This window comes from Monopterus albus, unplaced genomic scaffold (genome assembly GCF_001952655.1).
Source record: "Monopterus albus unplaced genomic scaffold, M_albus_1.0 scaffold36.1, whole genome shotgun sequence".
Taxonomy (NCBI): domain Eukaryota; kingdom Metazoa; phylum Chordata; class Actinopteri; order Synbranchiformes; family Synbranchidae; genus Monopterus; species Monopterus albus.
Window position 1 is genome coordinate 1,683,315 of NW_018127916.1, and position 23,195 is coordinate 1,706,509.

General features: G+C 41.3%; 1 protein-coding gene across 4 annotated transcripts in view; it reads right to left on the reverse strand.

Annotated features, from left to right (window-relative positions):
• kaznb (kazrin, periplakin interacting protein b) overlaps positions 1-23,195 on the reverse strand; it is a 98,355-nt gene that overhangs the window by 40,178 nt on the left and 34,982 nt on the right. For all 4 annotated transcript variants that reach the window (XM_020598061.1, XM_020598060.1, XM_020598062.1 and 1 more), the window contains one exon: positions 17,806-18,013. In XM_020598061.1, the coding sequence (XP_020453717.1) occupies positions 17,806-18,013 (208 nt within the window). The remainder of the gene's footprint in view (positions 1-17,805; positions 18,014-23,195) is intronic.

A 23,195-nucleotide genomic window follows, 5' to 3' on the forward strand; every position in this document is an offset into this window, starting at 1 on the left:
CTGTAATTGTCATCTAAAGCTGATTATTATATTAACTGATCCATTTTTTAAGTCTATGAAATATCCAACGGACATCAAGTTCTCAGAGGTGACAAGGTGACATTTTCAAAAGTCTTGTTTTATTTGATCAAAAGCAACTTCATTTATTTATTAAATAATTGTCACCAATTAATTTGCTGTTAATCCAATTCCTGCATCAATTATCTATACATTTTATTATGGTTAAAGCTTTCTCATTAATTCAGAATTAATTCCATCAAGATGCCGCTCTACTGACGGTCATTTACTGCAACAGGTCACGCTTAATGTTCACGGTATCCACTGGTGGGAAAAGCATTTACTCAGGGCCTGCACTTGTTGAAATTAGCTCCACATTTACCAGCTTTTACTTTGGATATTGTAAGTACAGCATTTTCATGGCTTAGTACTTTTACTTTGGTGAAAATCTGAATGATTAAAAGCAACCTGCTACTTCAAGACAAACAACTAGAGAGAGCTTCACATCCGTTGTAGCTGCTTGGCATTCTGTCCTACCCAGGGATGCCAAGGAACAGTTCTTCTCTGCAAACTTTGACTTAAAATTTAATCCTCTCTCTTAAGGAAATGTTAAGGAACATCAGAAAAAGTAGAGCTTTGGAATAATACAACATGAATACAACACAAGGTGGAAGCAAAGCAATGTAATGACTGATCTGAAGCGGTCTGAGTCCAAACTCTGTGTAAATCCTCCTCAGGAACCACGTGGACGACCACACTGTACAACTCCTAACTCTCCTTAAACTACACAAACAGTCTGAGTGCTCAGCTGTTGCTCTTGTGGCTAAACCCAAAACAGTATTCCTGTAACAGGAATGACTGAGAAAAACAATTTTAGGTATTTTTTAAATAACATTTTCAAACGGTGCCAGTGTTGCTTTTTGTTAATTTACTAACTGCATTTTTATAGTAGTAATTCTACTGCTTATTTGTAATTGATAGGTATAGGATTTCACGCAGCGTTCAATAGCGGAGTTAGTCTGTTTTGCCTAAACAAAGATCCTCTGGTATCATTATAAAAAAGAAACACGTCTGCAAAATAAAGCATCAACCTTCAGGGAAAAGGGCAAAGATGATATTTCACACAACAAGTTTGAACACACTTTAAAGTGTAATCTACAACTGATCATCAGACAAGATGTGGGTGTCTTACCATCTTGGCTAAGCATATTTCTATGGGAAATACTGAGCAACAGTATCTTTAGAAGAAACCGAAAGTAAACAATCGAGTCACAGCTATTGATACAGATACTGTACACCATGATTTCTGACAAAAAAAGCAATGTGACATCCTCTTTCACTGGAAGTGAAACAGCCTCTCAGATGAGTCATGCACTCTACACTCTATTGCCCAACTGCTTTTGCTTTATGATAAAAATAACAAGGCAAAAAATCATCATATATTCACATCTATAGCCACATCTACCTGTACAGCAAATTTTTAAAAAGATAAAATTGATTCTGCTTAAGCTCCTCAAGTGAGTCGCTCCACTAAGTGCTCTGAAATAACAAAGTCACTGGGTGGTTGGCCTTTCCTAAATTAACCGTCTTTCATCTCCATACCTGATACTGGCCTAGAAATGTCAGAGCACACTGTCTACTGTTGGATCAGTGGGACTCAAGCCAAATTTAACACTTAAAAATGTCATCAAATGACAAAGCCACCAAAAGTATAAGAAAACTAACATTTAAACATTTTTACCAAGCTCATGAGTATAAGGCAACAGAGTAGAGAAAGTCAAAATAAGTGATAGTATAAGTCCTGATTGAATAATCAGTCCATAGAAATAAGATGTACAAAAAGGAAACAGGCTCAGAAGACTTCTCATTTATTCTGTTTGATTGCACACTGAGCAGCGCCGCATGTTGATTCACACTCATCCACTTGTTGTTTCATCATGCATCTCTACCCCCACCCCCCCCGGACAAAATCGTAATTAATTTGAAATGTATCAATCAATCATGTGCATTCGCCCATGCAGAAACAGACACACATTCACACAGGCATCGTGCCTTGGAATGAAAGAGGGGCCTTTGGTGTCATTTGTTCACAAACTGCTGATCACAAGGTTAACTGACAGCACGGTACGTGCATATCCGTACAACTTATTAATCAAAAGTTACTGCGCTGCAGTTGCGTAGCACTCACAGAAGTCAGAGGTGGACAAGATGGACAGCAGTGGTGCGTGAGGAGCATCGGTGCATTACTGACCTCGATGCAAAATGTAATGCACTGCTGCTTCATTCATCTCAGCTCCGTGCAGTTCCCATGGTATACATCTGGGGGTGCTGCATCTCACCAGCCATCAGCATAAAGGGAAAATTCATATCTGCCCTTCATCCATTTGGGTTTCTCTTACACTCTGAAGCTTCTAGCTGAAGGCACGGCATCAGCTTACTGCTCTGAGGATCCCAAATGAGCGACAGGACAAAGATTATCGTGAGGATCAGTCCATGCCCCCTTCCATCATTTCCACCGCCCTCCTACCAATCTAATCAATTATAAAGCTTACCCCTGTACCAGCCTGAGATGGTCTTGCCCACCCCCTGCTGGTCTAACCCCCCCTCCTCCACCACATATCCCACTTCACCAGCAATCCCAAAATGCCATATGGGACATTCCTTTACAGGCCAAAACACTGCGGGCTTATCGTTATTCGTAAACTGGGACCTTCACCCTCCAGCTGTGTAATCAGACAGCTAAAGTAGACTGTATTACAAAGCTAATACCCGGTAGTGACACAGAGACATATGTACGGCCCGAGACAATCTTGGTGTAATCCTTCGATGTCAGCAGTATTAAAGGATTGCATCCACTTAGAACATGCAGTACAGTGGCAACGGCGTCTCCACTTCTTCTAATACCAAGAGCACATCTGAGCATGAAAATGAGACACTCTTGTAGTCATAGTCTGCATTTTAATAACCACTTCAGTATCTCACACCCATTGGAGAAATCAAATGACGTCAATATGCTGTGGTCCATGAGAGTACTTCAACGGCATGGTACAAGCACAGAAACCAAATAAATCAGCACCATGTGTGCTGAGATACTGTAAGCACTGAGAAAGTTACTGTGCAGTTATATTAATTATTATTGCTGGGCTCATTTTCAGTGACAAGCACTATTTTTAATCAAATCATGATTTGATTTGAAACACTAATTTATTTTTCTTCTGAACATTTTCTTGGGACATGCTCCAACTTCTTATACTTTTCTACAATAATAAATCAAATTCGTTCACCACTTTCACAACAGCTGGCACTCCAGCTGCATTCATTTTTTTTTTTTTGAACTAGTGTGAACTCCTTTCAGTGCTTACAATCCAGCCAATACTGGACGAGAGGTGGGGTGCACCCTGGTCAGGTCACCAGACTATCACAGTGCTGACACGCCGACAACCATTTACTTTCACATTCATACCTACGGGAAATTAAGAGTCACTACTTGTCCAGACCTGCATGTCTTTGGACAGAGAGCATGCATGCAGGCACAACGAGAACACAGAAAGGCCCACGAGGTTCGAACCCAGAACCTTCTTGATGAGAGGTGACAGTTATTTTTCAGCTCTAAATTGTTAGCAGTGAGCACACAAACTAGTGTGCAGAAAAATGAAGCATTTCAACTTTAGTAAATACAGAGTATGAATCCTATATTACAGACACAGCTCATAGTTTATATTAGAAAAATACATGACATCTGAGCGTACATGGAGCTTGGTGAAGCCTGATTTGTTCATGTTAGCCCACTTTCTAAACAAGCAGACAAGAGATCTAAACAATGAGAATTTACATTTGCAGCAACCCAGCCAACCATGCAGACAGTTTTTTTTTTCCAGCTGCACAAGGAAAGAGAGGAGCTGTGTCTGGAGGAGAGAACCAATTATTCTCCCCTCCACGGCACGTCACCTGACAGTCTGCTCATCCACAGCCTGACGGAAGAGCCTCTCCAGCCTGCTCATTCGAACCAATTAAGGTCTGGAGGTGTATTATTGCACACTCATTACCTGTTTCACACAGTGCTCTGCTGCTCTTCACATCACAGCTCAGTGGTCTGTTGAGTTTTACCCATTCATATCATCTTGTCTGTTTCATATTGTCTGACCTTCTAGTTTTCTTAGTGTTGCGCTGTGTAGCTTCCTTCATCTATTTGTCTCTATTTCTCTCTATCATTTAGAGAAGGAAACAGAGTGAGCAGCCAAACATATTCTCCCATCAGTGGACCTACAGAGAATAGCACCTGTGCCTGTGAATGACTAAATTAGTTTGGACGTGTGTTACACTTGAAGTTATAGTCAGCACAAAAACAAGAAAAAGTAAGGAAGAGCATGTTTACAGTATGAACTCAGGGGAAATAGAAATATGGACATAAGTGCCAAATGAATACAATGCAGAGACATCAAAACATACACAAGCACACAGACACCGACAAAAGGCTTGTTTCTTGACATTTTCCCCTTTGGCTGGCACACAGAGCAATAAAACAAAAACACTCGGATGGCGGGGTACGAAGGGTTGAACTCATGTCAGAGGCGTAGTGTGTGTGTGTGTGTGTGTGTGTGTGTGCGCGCGCGCGCTCTTGTTTAATTTGTCCAAACAGTTTATCTGTGTGAGACAGATGACATATCTGGAACAATATGAATTCCCTCTTGCAAAACACACAAACCATCAACCTCAGAAATGAGCTGTAATTTCAGTGTACATTTTGACTCAGCACTGAGATGATTGGAAATCCCCCTATGACTGTAGTGGGAAAACCAAAGAGAAAGTACAACAGCTTCAGGGAAAAAGAACTTTCACTTTTACAAGGGCACCTCGTGATCATTTCTGTGTCAGAAGATGACTCATATCTTGCATTTCATACTGCTGTAGGTCTGTTAAAGTGAAACCAACCTTAATAATTACTGTACAGCTCTCCTACTCCAGGTACTTGCAACCCTTTTCATTTATTCATAAAAGCAGTGCAGTGTGAGTGCATTTAAATCTCTGCTGAGCTAGTATTAACTTGTTGAAAGGTCAAAACACAACTACTAAGAAAAAAAACGGCATCGATTAACATGAATTAATTGAGCTCAACAGTGAATACTAGGACCTTTAATGGAGCCCAGTTTAAGTGACCAATGCATCCATTCAGAAAAACAGAAACCTTGTATAGGGCCTCACTGATCCTGCTGGTAGGGATGTTTCCAATCATTTTGTGTGAGAGTGTGTGAGAGATTTTTTATTTAAATTAATTCTAACTTGTTGCATATGTCTTGCTCAGCTAATAATAATAATTTTTCAATGTTACTCCAGTTCTGAGGGTCCTTCACTGGCTCCCTGTCTCTTTTAGAAAACGTTTTAAAATGCTGCTTTTGATCTTTAAATATCCTAGTGGCTTAGTGCCACACTACAGTATAACTGACTTGCTGAACAAATATATGCCTCCTAGACTTTTAAGATCTTCCAGCACTGGTCATCTGGCTGCTCCTCAGTCCAGAACCAAGATGCATGGTGGCTCAGCTTTGTGTGTGATTGGCCCACACCTTTGAAATGATCTCCCAGATGAGGTTAAGGCCTCAGATACTGTGGAGTGCTTTAACCTTAAGACCTATTTTTTCAGGCTTGCCTTTGTACAATTATTTTTTATTTGCACTTAGATCTATTTGATAATGTAACTATTTTATTTCTTTTTGTTGTCACTTTATATTGCTGTACACTTGTACTACACCTGTTGTAATAACTTTGATATATAAATAAAGTTTATTGTTTTTATCCACCACTGCTGGGAAAGAGCTCATGTGACAGTAAAGAGAGTATATACATGCAGAAAATGAACACATGAGAAAGACAAAAAAAAAAGAAAAAAGAGACTATTCAGGTAACATCTGACATGAACTGACTGGCACTGGTGTGATAAAAGTGGTCTGACCACAACCTCAGGTCTTTCTCATTTTCTGGAACAGCACTCGTGTTTAACACACCTGTAAATTACTCCCACAGCCTCCCCCTTCTGCCAGCCCCACCCCCCTGCCTCACTAATAACACTATAATGACGCCACTGTTAGTACAGCACTGAGGCAGTGTGCTTTATGGACTGACCTCAAAATCAATTCAGCAGCACAGAGGGTCTATTAATGGAGCTAGGTCTGAAACGCCTCCTCTCCTCTCCTTACAACGGTTTTTCTCATAACCTTTAATATTTATCCCCTTACCTCTCCTCACCTCTTCTTTTGTTCCCAACCTCACCGCGGACAATAAATTTCACACGCCCAGCTCTGCTCATTCAGACCAGTCCTTTAACAAAGCAACGGACGTTCTGCAGCCCTGTGGCACATATTAACCTCATAAAGGGAAAGTAATAGAGCCTGTCTTAGCTGACATACAATAGCCATAAAAATGTATCACAGCGCTACTACCTCACCTTGACTAGACCCATGGGTAAACTCGACTTAGTAAAACACGCAGATATGGCAGGTAGCCTCCATACCTCCACAGCAGATACATTTGATGGTCCAACTGTGTAATACTTTCAAATAAAATGCTTAAGTTTTGTTTTCATTAGTGTCTGTGGTGCACATAATTTGAAAATAAGGAGGTTTTGCAGCAGGGATGGAACAGAGGCTTCTTGGAGGTTTGGGGGCACATTCCTGGACAGAGAGAGCAGCCGAGCCTCTTGCTGTTGTTAATTAGGGGGAGTCTGTGGGAAACCCCTGAATCCGAAACCGCCTCCTCCAAAAAACCTGCACCACTTCGTGTAAACGCGGCCATGTTGAATGGAACTCATTGTTTGGCAGCCAGAACAGAAGACTCTATCGCTTTCCTCCAGTGGCTGAACTGTCATCCCAACTATGAGAAGGCCAATACCAAAGAGTGGCCACAGTAATAATAATACCAGACAACATAGGAGGGAATAATAGAAGGATGTTAAAGGGCCAATCCACTAATTCTACATGTCAAAGTGAATTGACCAGTTTTGTGGAGTAGTACTGAGCCAGTGAAAACAGTTATACAGTGTGCTCTTTGGCTCTAGATGAGATGTGTCACGCCTGAGAAAACTACCCTGGTGACACTGCATAGGTCTCAGCCTGGGCTTCAAGAGCTACATTTTAACAGACAGCCTGCATTTGGCAAAAGGTACAAATGAGTCATGAACCCCTATTGACTGATTGTTCTAATATTATTTTGTCCACCAAATTTATATCAGTGAGGATAGACTAAACACCTCTCACTGTAATGCAATGCTAAAACTACAACCTCCTATATTACCATACTGCTGAATCAACATCAGGACTTCTTGCAAGGCTGTTGTATTAGACTCCATTAGTTTCAGATACATGTACTGTACCTGATAAACTAGCAGCTGAGTGTATTTTGCCTTGAGCTGCATAAAAAACCAACCCAAACAAAACAAAACAAAAAACTACAGCTTCAAATGGCTGCACTTAGGTGAAAATACAGAGCAGTTCTAAAACATATTTAAGCATAGCAGTTATGTGGTTTTTCTGACAAGAGATGGATCAATCAGGTCTGCATACTAGCTCCTATGTAAACCTCTGTGACCTACAGTTACCTGTAATTCCCTTCACTGCCTAGAACCACAGTTCCAGCCCACAATGTATCACTATCTTACCCCTGGTTTCAGGTAATTTTATCAAACACATACTGAATGAAAAATGGGCTATGCACAAGATAAGCACAACATCAGCTGAAATAATAATAGTAAGAAAAGCCACATTAAGGCCCTATATTTTATTGCATGCTGTGCCTAAGCAGCTCATAAAATCAAACTAAATAATTACATTAGTTAACCCTTAGTATCCTGGGGCTGCTGATGGTCTGAGGTCCCAGGAGGTCGTCCACTTGCCCAGTTGGTAATCCATCTTTGCTTAGCTACCAGGCAGGGAAGGTCTGCTGAATGTAGGATCCAACATTCATGAAGTTTGATCTATAATAGCAACTAAATTACCACTGGGTGAAACTACTGTGGCACCGCAATTTTTTTTTATTTAGTAGCCAATTTACCAAGACTAATGATATAAATGAGCCTAGCCACATCTGGCTTCAGCTTACATACTGCACACGGGTGGATCGGGAGGGTCGGTAGAAAACAATGTGTTTACGTTAATCTGAAAGCGCTTCAGCTTACATACTGCACACAGGTGGATCGAGAGGGTCGGTAGAAAACAATGTGTTTACTGCAACTGTACTTTAACGTGGTTGAAGAAATCAACAAAAATACTTTGGAATTGTAATCACGTAGTCTTGTGAGTCAACTCGTCTTTCATTTTTAAGGCTATAGCATGGTTTGACCCGAATGCCTGTAAAAGTCCCTCACATAATGTTGATACAAACAATGAGACTCATTCAGCAGCAGCCTGCTGGGAGTGTCAACACAGCTTTCTATATTCTTGGTTGTCCCTATTAATTACAATGGAAACCATATACAGTAGAAGTCAAAAGGAATGCTGAACAGAGTAGAAACTGCTGACTGTTTCATTTCTATTTTCATTGTAGTTTTACATGATTCTGGACCAAATGGCCCCTGTGGTTTCACTGAGGGGCCCAAGCACAGATATATTAACATTTGGGATGAGTCACTTTATTTTGGGGGGTGTTTGTTTTTATTGATGCAGATACAGTATGTCGCAATTTTTTGAAGGAACAAAGAGCGGAATTAATCTGTGCATGCTGGTGACTTACATGGTAGTTAATTGGATGCTTTTATGTGGAAAATTAAAGTTGAAAAAAGCTTTTTGAGGAAAAAAAAAACAAGCAATCTCTCTGTCCATTGATTCCACTGCCCGCTATGAGCTATATTAAGAGGCTTGGTGATAACGATGCCCCATTGAACTGGCTCTTTTCAAAAGGAATGCACAAAACATGCTTTTAGCAATACCAGCTTTGGAGCACACAACCCTGTCTCCTGGGATATTGGCAGAAAACATCTGGTTTGAGGTGGAATTTACACTTATTGCAAACAATAAACACATTTACAGGAATGCATACCCACAGCAACAGTGGTATAGTGTGTTTATATGTGTATATGTCTGAGCACACAGGCTACAGTAATTGGTGAACTGATGAATATTTGTGTATAACCTCCTCAGCATGAAAAAACAGAAGGCTTTCACCAGTAATGCCTTCAGGCTGCAGACAAAATAATTCAGACATGCAGCTCACTTGCATGCATGATTGACGGGACTGGGGAGGAGAAGATGATGCATCAACAGAAACAATAAAATGTTTAGGGTTTTTTTGTTTGTTTGTTTTTTTTTACCTAAAAGGCAACATGACAAAATAAATCACATTTATTTGTGCTGCAAGGAAACACAGAAGAGCCAGGATGAAAAAAAGTCTGATTATTATGACCTTACTGGTTTTGGTAGGTTCATAACAAGTAGCTTTACTCCACATACAGTTTAGTTAGATCCTTTTAAACTTTAATGGTGTGCTTTGTCAGGAGTGTCATCTCATTTGTGAAATCCATGTTCTGCCTAATGATGAATTCAAACAGCAAACTGGTTCATTTTAGAGTAATTGGAAACATCCTGAGCAGCCGCACTCTGTGGAATCTCACTAGAAAATAAACAGTGAGGTGCGTAACATTGTGGTTTTGTCTGGGAGAAGGAGTGTGGAGATCCAAGATGGAAAAATCAACCATGACTGCTTCATGTGGACACATGTTGAAAAGGGAAGCAGTAAATTATTGATTGTATTATTGACTCATTTAGTTTTGTGTTTCTCCTTTGTTGTTAAAATCTGCAATAATCAAATAACCAAAATGTCTAAATATCATATGTCTATTACAATATCCCAGAGCCCAGAGTTACATCTTCACATTGTTTGTTTACAACCAATTAACTGTACAAAGATACAGAACAGCAAAAGAAAGCATCATTAAAAACAAGCTGGGAGTACATTTTTAAGTCAATCAACTTGTGCTGCATCCATCCAGCCATCCATTATTGATACCGCTTATTCCTGATTAAGGCTGCAGGGGGGCTGGAGCCTATCCTGACACTGGGCAAAAGGCAGGGCACACCCTGAACAGGTCGCCAGTCTATCACAGGGCTGACACATACTGTAGACAAACAACTACACACACTCACACTCACTCCTATGGGCAATTTAGAGTCACCAATCAACCTAAGCTGCATGTCTTCGGGCTGTGGGAGGAAGCTCAGGAGGGAACCCACACAAGCACAGGTAGAACATGCACACTCCGTACAGAAAGGCCCTGGGTCAGCATAGGTCTGAACCCGGAACCTTCTTGCTGTGAGGCGACAGCACTAACCACTGACAGGGTTATACTGTACGTGTAAATCTATTGCAAACATATAAGATGACATTCTGCCTGGATATAGTGTAGATTAATGTATAGTGTAGGCAACTCTTTGGTTCAGCCATAAATTAAGGTTGGCAGGGAACTTGTATGAAAGTTTGACCTTATGCCCTCCAGTATACTCAAAAATATGACTCTGTCTTTACATTGAATTAAATGATAAAATTAAATTAAAATCTGTCACTCTTGGAGTGTGCGGGTGCTTGTACAGCAAGTGCACAGCACTGTCCTGATATTCAGGATGTCTTCAACCCATCAATCTTGTAAGAGGCCTGTGTGGAACTAGATTACTTGGAGAAGCAGCACACTGCTGTGTTTATCCTCTGCCCTGCTGGAATGTCATACTCTGTGTCCTCTTGGGCGTGGGTGGGGGGGGCTGGAGGATGTTCTGCAGTTCCTCAAAACTCATTTTCCTCTATGTCTAGTCCATTCTCTTTTGGGAACAAATTTAAACTGCAAGGCAACAATATGAACCAGCAGCAATAAAAACTGCTGCTAAAGCAATGAGGCATTTTAATAGGATGAGCTGAGAGTGTTGTGGAGGCAACCGGGCTTCCTCTCCCTTGCTGTCTGTCTCTTTCTCTGTTTCGGAGGGCTGCACTTGTTTGAAGTTTGGACTCAACAGGGATTTGGATGATTTAAGCTGAAAATGAACAGTTAGAAGTGTAGAGTGGAGGCATAGGGGAGACAGGGGAGTTGGGTTCTTAAAGTCAGATCATTATTTGCGCCTCCTGTTGCGAAGCAGGTACCACAACACCCGGGCAGTGGCCTCTCCCCTCCTGGGAGAATTATACTAAACACTCTGTCTGAGCTCATTTTTTTGTCTCATCACAGACAAACAATGAATCTTTTTCACTCACGAGCCCAGTGTGTGCCATTAGTGCAGACATATATTCTCCACCACACGAGAGTTTGCTGTGCCAGGCTTCACTCAGACACCTGTACTATCATTCAGACCTCAACAGAGCTCCATCCCAGCTTACTGTATCTTGCACTACCTCACCCAGAGTAAAGAAAATCCTCTTACATGAACTGCTTCCACATCCTGGACCCACAAAATGATCCACTATGATCCTCATAGGTGCATCCTGATGTGGATGAGACATCCAGCATGTCCACAAAACACAACCTGGAAGCAATACTTGACCCAGGCCATAACAAGAATCCTCTTCTTCAGCATATGGTGGTCATAAATACATAATACCCACTGAGGATATGCAGAGTTCTTATGCAGTCATTTCCTACAGTCCATTTCCTTTTCTGATGAAAAAAAAAACTATAGAGTACTTTGCAAAGTTATGATGAGGGGCCCATGAGAAGGAAATGGGGGAGAAAAGTACCATAAGAGGGAACGATAATAGGGAGGAATATCCTCATTAGGCATCTCCTCTCTCTACTGCCAAGCCAATAAAAGCCAGTCTCATAATGTGCTCTCAACCCGAGCCATGACCTATACACAGGAAATCCATATTAAATGTCGTCTTCATCAAAAAATCACCTGGGAAACAAAGACAGTCACAAGCCAGTGGGAAAGAAGCAGTTAAAACAGCACTTTGGCTTTTGTGATTCTCATTAGCATATGAAGACATATCAGTCTCACTGATAGGAATAACATCATCTCAGAGGCAGACTGTTATACCAGAAAGCAATTCATTGCCTAGCGCTACGGTTGAAGTACTCCTCAGTTCTCCTTGAATTGGCTTTCACTGACTTGCTCTGTTAAGTTTCATTCAAAAAAAAAAGCTTGCCTGGAAAATTAAAGTGCAAAGGAATGTCTGTTGGAGATGTACCCTGTCTTAGGGTTGGCATCTTTCTTGCAGCTCCTTTCTCTGGCTCTGCTCCAGTGGCTGCCTGCTTGTCTACCTGCCTGCTTGCCTTTCTTGCAGGCTCATTCTTTCCAAGGTAGCAGTTTACATGAGGGGGATGCCTGGTGATGGCAGTGCAGCTGTCTGCCACCCAAACCAAAGGAACGCCATCACCAGCTGGTGTCCAGCCCAGCCCTTCTGTCACCTCTGCTGCCAACAGACCTAAGACACACTTTGGTCAACAGTCGTCTGTCACCTCTGAGCCTTTACAAATATTGCAATATGAAATCAGTAGCATGCCACAGTGCCCACTTGGTGAACCACAACACGGCAAGATTTCAGAGCATTTGAAACAATACAGGCCACCATCCTCTGCCCCTGTACGCAGATCAAAGCAGACGTAGTATGAGCCACCTAGCTGTCCTCCCCACTTCCTAAGGCAGCCAAATTCAGAAGTGGAAACTCTTTTGCGAGTCCACAGGGTTTCTGCTCCCACTGACAGCCTGCACAGCTCTGTCAGTTCATTAATGGAACTTGCATTCCATTACAAAGCAAAGCAAATAACCACAGAGTCGTTATTTACTTAAGGCCATTACCAGCTGCTATAGAACAAAGGCTGCCACGGTGCTAATACAGTGAGAACTTCTGAGCCCTGCTCAGCTATTAAGTGCAGATACATTCGGCTAAAATTGAAAAAATATGGCAGGCAAAATAAATTAAACACTTAATGAAAAAGAAGCTATAGCATAAATTGCAAACACAGGCAATAAAGATGGATCACATTAAGACTGTGTGCCACTTAGCAGTTGTTGTTCATTACTTGTACAGTACTGTACACATCTGTCATATCCCTTTGTGTTGGTTTCAGCCCACTTTGTCCTTTTATTGTGGCGCTTTATTTGAATTAGGATAAGTTGTCATTTTGCAACTATCAATGACATATTAATGATTACATCATCTGTGTTAATCTGCAATCAGTTTCAGCTGTGTTCTAAGAAAATAATACAAAGGAAAGTCCTCATTTAAAAGTCAGGACTGAACAACATCAGTTTCCCATCATTTAAGAGGAAAATTAGGTCTTGGTTCTACCTGTCAGTTAACTGTGTCTGTCTTTGTAACATCACTGTTGTCTGCATGTTCTCTATACCAAAGAGTCAGCCCTCCAAGCCACCAGCTCTGGTATTTTCAATTGCTATCAGAGCCCCAGGGGTTCCCACTATGCCATGATTAGTACCTTTACTGGAGGAAGTCTAGTGAGGAAGAATAAGAGAAGAGGGAGAACTGTTAAGGGAGAAAGGAGCTGTCTCTCTCTGGCTATTGTTTGGACATAGTTCCTCTCACGCTGCATTGACCACAGACAGGGCGTGGCTGAGGGAGGCCAGGCAGGGAATGTTAGAAGGTGGGGGTGAGGTACCCAGGTGGTGGATACAGGGGGAAGGTTAGAGCACATTACATACTTTCTCTGCATGTGGACCATGAACAGGAAGGCGGGTGGTCCCCGGAGAGAGTTACAGAGGGAGAAAGAGAAAGAGCTGGAGCGGGTGGGATTTTGCCCTTGTAGTTTGGCGCTCTGTTCCCAGCCCTGATTCTGTGCTCAATGAAGTAACAAGAGACCCGGGGCTTCTAACAAACTAAGGCCAGATGGGGAGAGGATTCTTCCTCACAATTACTCTGCAGCAGAGAGCATTAAACCCAGTATAGCTTCTCCTCTACTGAAAAAAGATAATCACTGGGTTTTAGAAGAACAATTTATCAACACTGTTTTACACTAGGATGTACAGTTTGGAGGACGTTTTCAAGGCTTTCGCTGTCTTATCTTCCGTTCTCCTAGTATGCCACCATTTCTTAATAGCAGCTATAAAAGAGTTGCAAAGTTAATGGAGGTGCCGGTTCTGGAAGTTTTTTTTTAAATGATATCTTTAATTTTATCAACTTACCAGAGAAGTATTGACGATAAAAAATCCTTTGAGTGCTGAGTATAATAAAAATGCCTTTAATATGTAATATTTAACCTGTTACTAGGTTTTATTTCTTGTATCTTTGGCTTTCTATCACTTAACTAGGTGTGTTCAAACACGTTTGGCCTTATTTGCACTGATGATTCAACTAAGTGAGGTTAATCCCCATCCAAGCACTTTTACTTTCATATTCCTTATCATGGGAAATAAGTACCGTAACTCCCCCCTATTTGCATTGATATTGCGCAAACCCCCTGTTCCTGACTATGACCAACTTCCTGGGCAAGTGGAAAAAAAAAATATATACACATACACGATTGCTTTCTCCTTTATGTCAAACTCATTATTCCCCTTGTTTAAAGGAGCTGCTAATCACCCATATTCCTCAGTAAGAGCTGCTAACAGCTGCCTTATGCTTGGGTTTTAGAAAGGTTTATAGATTAGAATTGGCAAAGTCCCATGAGTCTGGGATGAGCATTTTCTCACCAGCCAACTGTAGGGCACTGATCTGCCAAGAGTATAAATAATGTAAAATCCCATAAGGTTAACTCATATTGATTTTAGAGGACAAAATATTTTCATACAGCTTCTGTTCCTTGAGACAAATTGAATACAAGATGTGTGTTTTTTCCCTCACAAGTCAGATGGACATTACATGCGGCAGCAATGGTGGAAATGTGGTGAAACATCAGCGTCGTTTAGGAATCTTAAAAAGGCCTTGACATCAACGTGATGGATTAAGACAAAGGCCAATAATAAAGAGGTGTCATCACCTCACCTCTGAATAGATTACTGTCAGTGACTTGAATAAAAACGATCAATCGTGATACAGGGTGTAGAGAATGAAAGGTCTGGGTCTCTTGCTCCTTGCAGTTAGTTCATTAATGACAGACTCCAGGACCAACATCAACAGCAGGCTGAAGTACAGTGTTTAGCCTTATTGGGCATCTGTCTAAGATGTCATTGAAGCTCCACGTGAAGGTGAAACACAGCAAAAATTCTGACATTTTGGCAGAGTATAATATATTTACTAGAAGCCAGGTCATGATATTACAAAAACCTTGTCTGCCTTGATCCTCACAGAACAGAGTTGACAAATGGACTAACAAACAGCCTGGTCTGGAGAGGGAAACACGCCTACTGTAAAGAGCATTTAATCTCTCAAAGCCAGATGAATTATCTGAAACTTAAAATCTTAAAAATCATCCTTAGTCTAATCGGTTCCCAGGCTTATCCCTCTTCATTTAGGCTTGGCTGTGTTAGTCTGTCAGTTTGAGGTAAAAGAGCATGGTGGAAGACAGTGTACGGCTGTGTTTAGTTTAATTTGTCCCCGGCTGCCGGCATGGCCTCTGAGAACAGGAAGTATGACATCACTGCCCTGACATCCAGGAATGTGGGAATGTCAGACTGCCTGTTAACGCTGCAAAAATTAAACAGAGACCGAAAGCAAGCAGGGTGGACACCACACCAGATAACTCAGTGCAGTAGGGTCAGTCCGTCTCTAAGGCCACTTCACTGACACACTGTTGTGTGGTCAATAAATTGAACCTGGCTCAACTTTTGCTGCAGTGCAATGCAAGGCAAGGCAATGCATTGGCCAATCAAATATTCACAAGGGCACATTCCTGGTAGAATATTTAGTCATGTGAATGCTACAGCTTACCACATGACCATCACAATGAATGACTAGACTGCTGATATTATAACTTTCCAGAGCTCCCTCCTCATAACATTATAAACCACTGTTTTTTATTTGGGTGTGTGTTAAGCCTTCAAACACATTCATCTGTAACTCACACTATGCTTCTTGGATCCTATTGCATTGCTTCACTGGCAGCTGTAACGTCATGCCCCCAGCTACTATTGTACTTTTGAAAACAGGCCTGTGTTCATTCTGAATGCCCACGAAGAGCGGAGAACCTGAAACGTCTGCCATACAATACTTGTTCAGGTACCATGGCTGCATCTCAAATCTCAGCAGTCAAGTGAAGGTAACCACCTGTAGCTTATGTCTTATTATATACTAACAGTGCTCATGCATAGACAAGTCACCGTAATGCAAACTGCCATGTTCACATACTTGCGTGGACCTGCTAAAAATGATCTCAAATAGGCAGCAGATTAAGGTCAGATCAACCCTGGACAATACTTGAATTACTTTGTTAAGAACTCCTAATTTGCATAATGTAAACTTAATTAAAAACAGCAACACTTGAGGTGGTTATTTTATTGTTAATAAGAGCACAGGAGGAAAAAGCAGTGCCAGCAACAATTTCTTTTTCTCTCTAATAACTTTCAGCCTTTGTAGTTGTGATCTGCTCAAGTGCTGTTAACCTTGCATCACATCCCGATTAAATGCCTACACTGTTCATGTACTGGAGAGATACTGTACTACAGCAGTTAAGTATTTCACTTCCATTTCCAAAGCCACTGGTGCCTACACTTTCCTTAATGCAGCTTCATAGCATCACTTCATCAGATCCTCCTCACCTGGTAAATACACACATCTCCACAAGCAGACTTTCTGTTTCAAAGCTTAAACTCTCTTAGCCCAACCTGAGACACCTTGATGACATCAATATGACATCATGTGGAAAGTTAGTTGAATGCCCTTATGATTGCAGCTTGTAAATGCATAGTGTTCATTCTTGAGAACGCTCATCCAACACTCTGAGACAACACAGTGCACACAATATGCACACCAGTACATGAATGCAGCAATGTCATCCTGCATTCTGTTGAAAGCTTTACATTTGTCACAACTAATTATTTTCTCAGTAAACTTAGTTGATTATAAATGGCAGTTTCTATTCCATTAACACATCAGGGCAACAGGCAAATAAGATTTCAATGTTGTTCCAATCCAACAAAACAAAACTCATCATTAATGAATCCAAGATGTCAGCTATGTATCATGAGATAGTTGAATTAGACACAGGTCATTGTCTTACACAAGCTGAAGCATACATAAAACAGGCAGGAAGATAAAAACTGCAAGCAGGCATCATTCAGCATGCAACAGCTAAACATAAAATCATTTTTTTGGGGGTCAGTTAACTATTACCTATGGCAACAAGAGAGATATTAGTCAGCATCACTTCAAGCCAGAACAATTTCAGCCTGTAGAAACACAATGAGCAGCCCTTGAAAACTTCAGTTAAAAACTCAGCCTCATTTATCACATCTTTTTTCCAGCTAAGTAACAGTGCCATGGTGTTGCCAGCCCCCATCAGAGATGTTGGCATACAGTTCCTGAGCCTAAAGCACAGTTTAAGGCTCCATGCCAGACTCAGGGAGAGAGCAGAGAAGGAGCCAGAGATGTAGGGAATGCAGCCCCAGAGGAGCCCAGCTGCTGCCTGGGAAACCAAACCAGAACCGACTTTGGCCAATGCTCTCTAACCCCAACCCCTCCCGTCTAATAACAACACTCAGTCTGTCTCATGTTCCTTTCCATCTAGTCTGTTCCCTTCCACTGTCATTCTGTTGTGGAGTTTGGGGGGAAATAAGTCAGGGGAGGAGCGGTGGAATGATATTAGTCACCCAGATGCACATTCTCCAAATTCTTCCCACTGTTAATTTCAAAACATATCACACATGTTCATGTTCTCACTCTCACACAGAAAAGCAAGGGATTAGGTGTGAGTATACACACACACACATTTACACATGCTGTGACACTCACCTGGGTAGTGGAGGCTGTCATCATGGTGGTTGTGCTGGTGGTGGTTCTCCAAGGCAGGGGGACTGCTGGCACCCAGCTCTGCCAGTCTGCGGCTGGTGGCGGAGAGCTCAGAGCGGAGGTTGGTCACTTCCTGACTGGCAGACTGGATGGCCCCATCAATCCTCTGTGCCAGCTGTTTATTGTCCTCCATCATTTTAAGGATTTTCTCCTGAGGACCAAATCCACACAGAGCAGCATGGTGTCAAGTGCAGCATTAGAGGGAATGAAGCTAAGACTCTTTCCTCCTCCTCTTATCTCCCTCTTCTCCTCTTCCTCCTCCTCCTCCTCCTCCTGTGTTTCTTCTCTCACAGTTTAGTTTGCACATAAAAAAGCCAAAACGCCGGTCCCTCCTCTGTTCTCCGGAGAGCAGCACAACAGAAGTGATGTCTACCTGTTACTACATCTAGAATAACATCAATGTGGCCAAGCACTACACAGTCAGAAAAAACATGTGTGTGTTTTCAGGACAAAGAAGAAAAGGAGTGAACAGAGGAGAAAGACAGGATGAGAGAATGCAAAGAGAGCAGACAGAGGAGGAAAAAGAGATGCAGCCCAGCAGGCAGAAGGGAAAGTGAGTGCTCCCGCTGAGGAGAATGTGCTGTGAGCAGCTGCTCGCAAAGAGGACCCAGTATACACTGAGATGACATGCAGCCTTTTAAATGGACTGTACCATGTGCCGGAGGACCAGGGGAGAGGGGGGACATAGTTGGACTGAGCTGCTCTCCAACAACTCTAACTACAGAGTGGGTTGTGTATCCCACACCCTATGGAGTCTGTAATAGAATTAACAATTGGATCTATAAAAGGGGAAAAGTACAGATTTGTCTCTCTCCTTCTTCCTTTCTCCTTGTCCCAGCACTCAGAGCTTGGCAGCAGTATTGAACCCTCTGACAAGCACTTGTCAAACCCTCTATATCGTTTCACTCCTGCTCCTGCTATCCCTTCCTCCCTCTCGCTCACACACCCGCTGTCTTTTGTCTCACCCTCCCCCCCTTTTCATTCCATTATATATTCATCTCTTTGTCCTGGGAAAACTCACCCCCACGTCGGTGGAAGGGGGCTGGCTCAAAGCGCCCAGCGAGAAAACATTTCATCTCTGAGAGCAAACTTAGCAGAGGACAGAGGCACAACCCTTTAATGGGCTGAACACAAAGAGGAGAGGCCCAGAGAATTACAATTGAGCTGTGACGAAAACACAGTGGAGCTTTACTTCTTTGATCAAAAACAGTTGGAAGGATTATATTTCAGTTTGTCTGTGGGCTCTGCAAACAAACACCACTGCCATCAGTTCTTATCTGGACAGCTGTAAAATTCCATCACACACACACACACACACACACACACACACACAAAGGTTAGAGACTGTTCATCTTAACTTAAAACAATCCCAGATATTGCTAAGCTATCATAATTTAGAATCTGCATCTGACATTTAATTTCAGGTTAATAAAAAAAAATCCTATCTTTGGCAAGAAACCGAGGCAGATGAGAGATACATCGTCCAGATTTCGTCATCCAAGTTGCAGGTGATACCAGCTCAGTGCTCATTGGTATTCACACGGTGGCAGAAAGACAATCAAAGACTGTAAGCATGTGAGGCTGACAATAGAATGAGATAACAGTAATGATAATGTAAAGTCATTAATGAAGTAAATATCCCAAATGCCTGCCACTTCCAACTTTTCCAGTGAGAAGATTTGCCCCTTTCCGTAGTTTTATCTTTGTAAATTGAATACACAGTATTTGGACTGTTCACTGGAAAAATGCATAGAACAATGTTTCACTATTGGCAAACATTCTGTAAACAAAACAATTATCAAAAAATCAGCACATTATTTACTGTTCAACTTATTTTAGCATGTTAGCATGCTAACATTTGCCAGCTAGTACTAAACACACAATGAGAATGTTACTACTTTTGCTGGTGTTTGGTCATAAATACATATAAACTGAACATTTTATATGTATATTAAAAATCATGGGATTACAAATGTCACTACGCTTTATCCTCTGGGGCTCATGAATGTTTTTACACAATTTCATTTCGATCACTCCATTAGCTGATGGGATATTTCACTCTGGATGAAAGCAGTAGACAGATTGACCAATATTGCCAATCTCACCACAGCATTAGGTGCCTAAAAATCATTAGTTACACCTATAAGAAAGACTTTACTTCTACAGCAGTGCTATATCGATGTTTCTCTTGTTGATGTTTGTCTCCATTTGTCCTCTTGCCTTCTCTCTAGTCTCTTTTTAGTGTATAATCTTTACATCTCCACTGTTCCACTAATGATCCACAAACAGAACAATTATTATAGTTAGTAGAGAAGATCTATGCCAGCACTGGCATTTTTGATCATATCACATGTTAGCACGTCATTATCACAGTCTAGACAGTTACATCACTGCCCCCCATTTGTGCACTGGCCCTAATTTGCAGCTGATTAGCAAAAGCCAATGTATCACAATCTGTGACACAGGGCAAGGATGAGGGTTAGCTCCACTTTTTGCTTTACGTAGAATAGGCTCGTAATTCCAATGAAACTATTCTTCTTAAACCATGTCAGAACAAAGGCTTCCTTCATATAACCTCGAAACTGGAACTCAAAAAGGAAATTAATAATTTTTGAGTTGAGGGTTGGGACGTGTCCCAGATTCACATCCATTACCAGACAAATACTTTGAGGACATATAAATGTGGCATGTCCGAAACACTCCCAGTCCTCCTCTGTCTCCATAACTGGTGTCAAAGCATGTATGGCCCTGACAGAGACCTTAGACCAGTGCAGGAATTTGTTTGACTCCCTAAAATAACCAGTTCTCCAACCAGTGCTTCTCTGGGTTTGACTCATTTTTCCCCAACTTGACTCAGTGTTTGTTGTTAGTTGGATCACTTGTTTGATGCTATTAACAGGAAGTTTAATTAAGTGTGCAGAAGGGGAGGATTTGCAGTTAAAAAGAAGTATTGATAAACAGTCACTGTGATTGTCTGCCTGGGTTAATTGAATATCGACGAATCCTCCACACGCTGGAATGCTTTCCATTTTTTCCCAATAGCAAAGTGATATAATGTCCTGCTCATCTATTTATACTGGTCTTATCAAGGGCCTATGGAAAATATCCACCTCTCACTACTAGACTTACTAATGTCTGACAAATACTATGGGAAACACAAGGATTTATATTCCTTGTCAGGCTGTGTAAGCATGTGATAGTGTCATCTGTATTAAGGATGAGCAGAGGAAGCTGAAGAACGAAAACTACACGAAAAATTATTTAAAAGGGTATGCTAGGACAACTGTGATGTTAGCTGAACGATGTGTTTATTCATGTGTGCACACCTGAGCTGTGAACAAATCAGCAACCACGTTTCATAAAATAATTTCCATCTGGGTGATGACATGAGATCAGGAAGATGCATCAGGGTGCAAAGGAACACTTGATTCTCAGACCTCAGCAATGTGTCTGTCAAGGACTGTTCCCACAGAGCTGCCTGGTGGCACACAATACAAGGCTGAATCGTCCACATCCAGCAGAGGACATCTGGTGAGAAGAGATACTTTAACAAGTGAGTGAACTGTTGAAATCAAGACATGGTGCAACCAGGTCAGTGTCTGCAGGTGCAGGTGGACCTGAAGGAAAATCCTTTGCATAAGGTGGTAAAATCTCGACACATGCCTGTCCCTTTACCACTTCCAGAGATAAGATTTGCCTGAGCAGATCCATTCCACAGTATCACATTACTCTGTAATTTAATGTCCATTGGGGTAGCACAATATTACAAGATACTGCAGCACAAGACCATAAAGCTTCAGATACTGTTTATAGTCCCTCAGACCTGTATTAATTGATTGCCCAGCGCTGGCAGCTCACTAAGCTTTAAGTATAACACACACAAAAAACATTATCCACTTAGAAAGTTAAACATATTAGAAAACAGTAGTGTTTTACCCAGTGAGCAAAACTGAAACAAAACTAGCATCCATTAGCAGCTGCATTTCTATCCATCCGACGAATGTAAATCCAACATTCATTCTCCTTTTAGCTCCGGTTTTAGTCTCCACCAAATTCTGAGGGAATCTGGCTAAATGTTTCACTATGTTTGCTAACTTTGACTACCACTGATGAGTGTTTGGTGCTAAGCAGATAGTGTACAGTGGATTTTTAGATTACATTCACATACACCGGCTGCCTGTTGTGACTAAAAATGATGCTGATAAAAGTGGTGAGAGTGAATCGAAACAATAAGGAAGCTGACTGGAAAACCAAAACAATGAACTGAAGTATACTTAAGAGATACCTAAAGCTCTGTAGAGATGAAGGGAACTGCAGAATACACAGTTGTTTGATTCTTTACATTGATTATAGCAGCTTTAAATATCTCTTTTGCAAATATTTAATTCACTTGATTAGTGATAACAGACATTTTGCAATGTGAGTGAGGGATATAAAATTCGATAGCCTAAACACATAACACCTCTTCAGTAGATTTTAATCATGTCTGGAGGGCTTTATTACTGCCGGTTGCTAACATGCAAACATATTTTTTTATATACATGTATTCTATATACTGTAGAGCTGCTGAACTTCTGAATTCTAAATCTCAATATGTCAGAATGTTCAGGCTGCTGGGGACTGAAACAAAACAGCAGGTTTCAGGAAATTTTACTCTGGAAATAAAGGCTGTCTTGTTACATAGTGCACTGTTGTTCGCCATCAATGTAGTGTGTGTTTGTGTGTGAAACAAAGGAAAAACAGAAAAAGGTTTTGGATGAGAGAAAGAATTTGAGTGAGTGTCTTTATCAAGGTTACAAATTAAAGCTGTTTTCTGTGCCACTACATCTTGCTTTCCTTTGCCAACATTTGTGACAAACAAGGTACTTTAGACAAAACTGTCTTTTGTTCAAACAACACACCACTTTCCCACAGTAAGCCGCGCTGACACATTTCAACATGTTCGGAGGTGGTTGATTCTTCTATTTATTATAGGAAAGAATATGTGCTCTGTGCAACTAAATATCAACTGTGCATTGTTTAAGGTGAGGCAACATAAAAAGACCATCAAGCATTACTTTCAGTTCAAAGTTCAAAGTGTTTATTTGTCATATGCACAGTTAGGAAACATGTTTCCCTGTACAATGAAGTGTACTTGGCAATAAGTCACGTAGTTCATTGAAAGGAATGTTCCCACAGAATGCAGACTGACCAAATAAAACTGGCACAGTTGAAGAAAAAACTGGGTATTTATGTCTGTGCAAATGACAGCTATAAAGAGAAAGCCTTTGGCCCTGAGTGGTGACACACAGGGACAGAGGGGCATTGATGGAGTAAACAGCGAATGGCAGGGA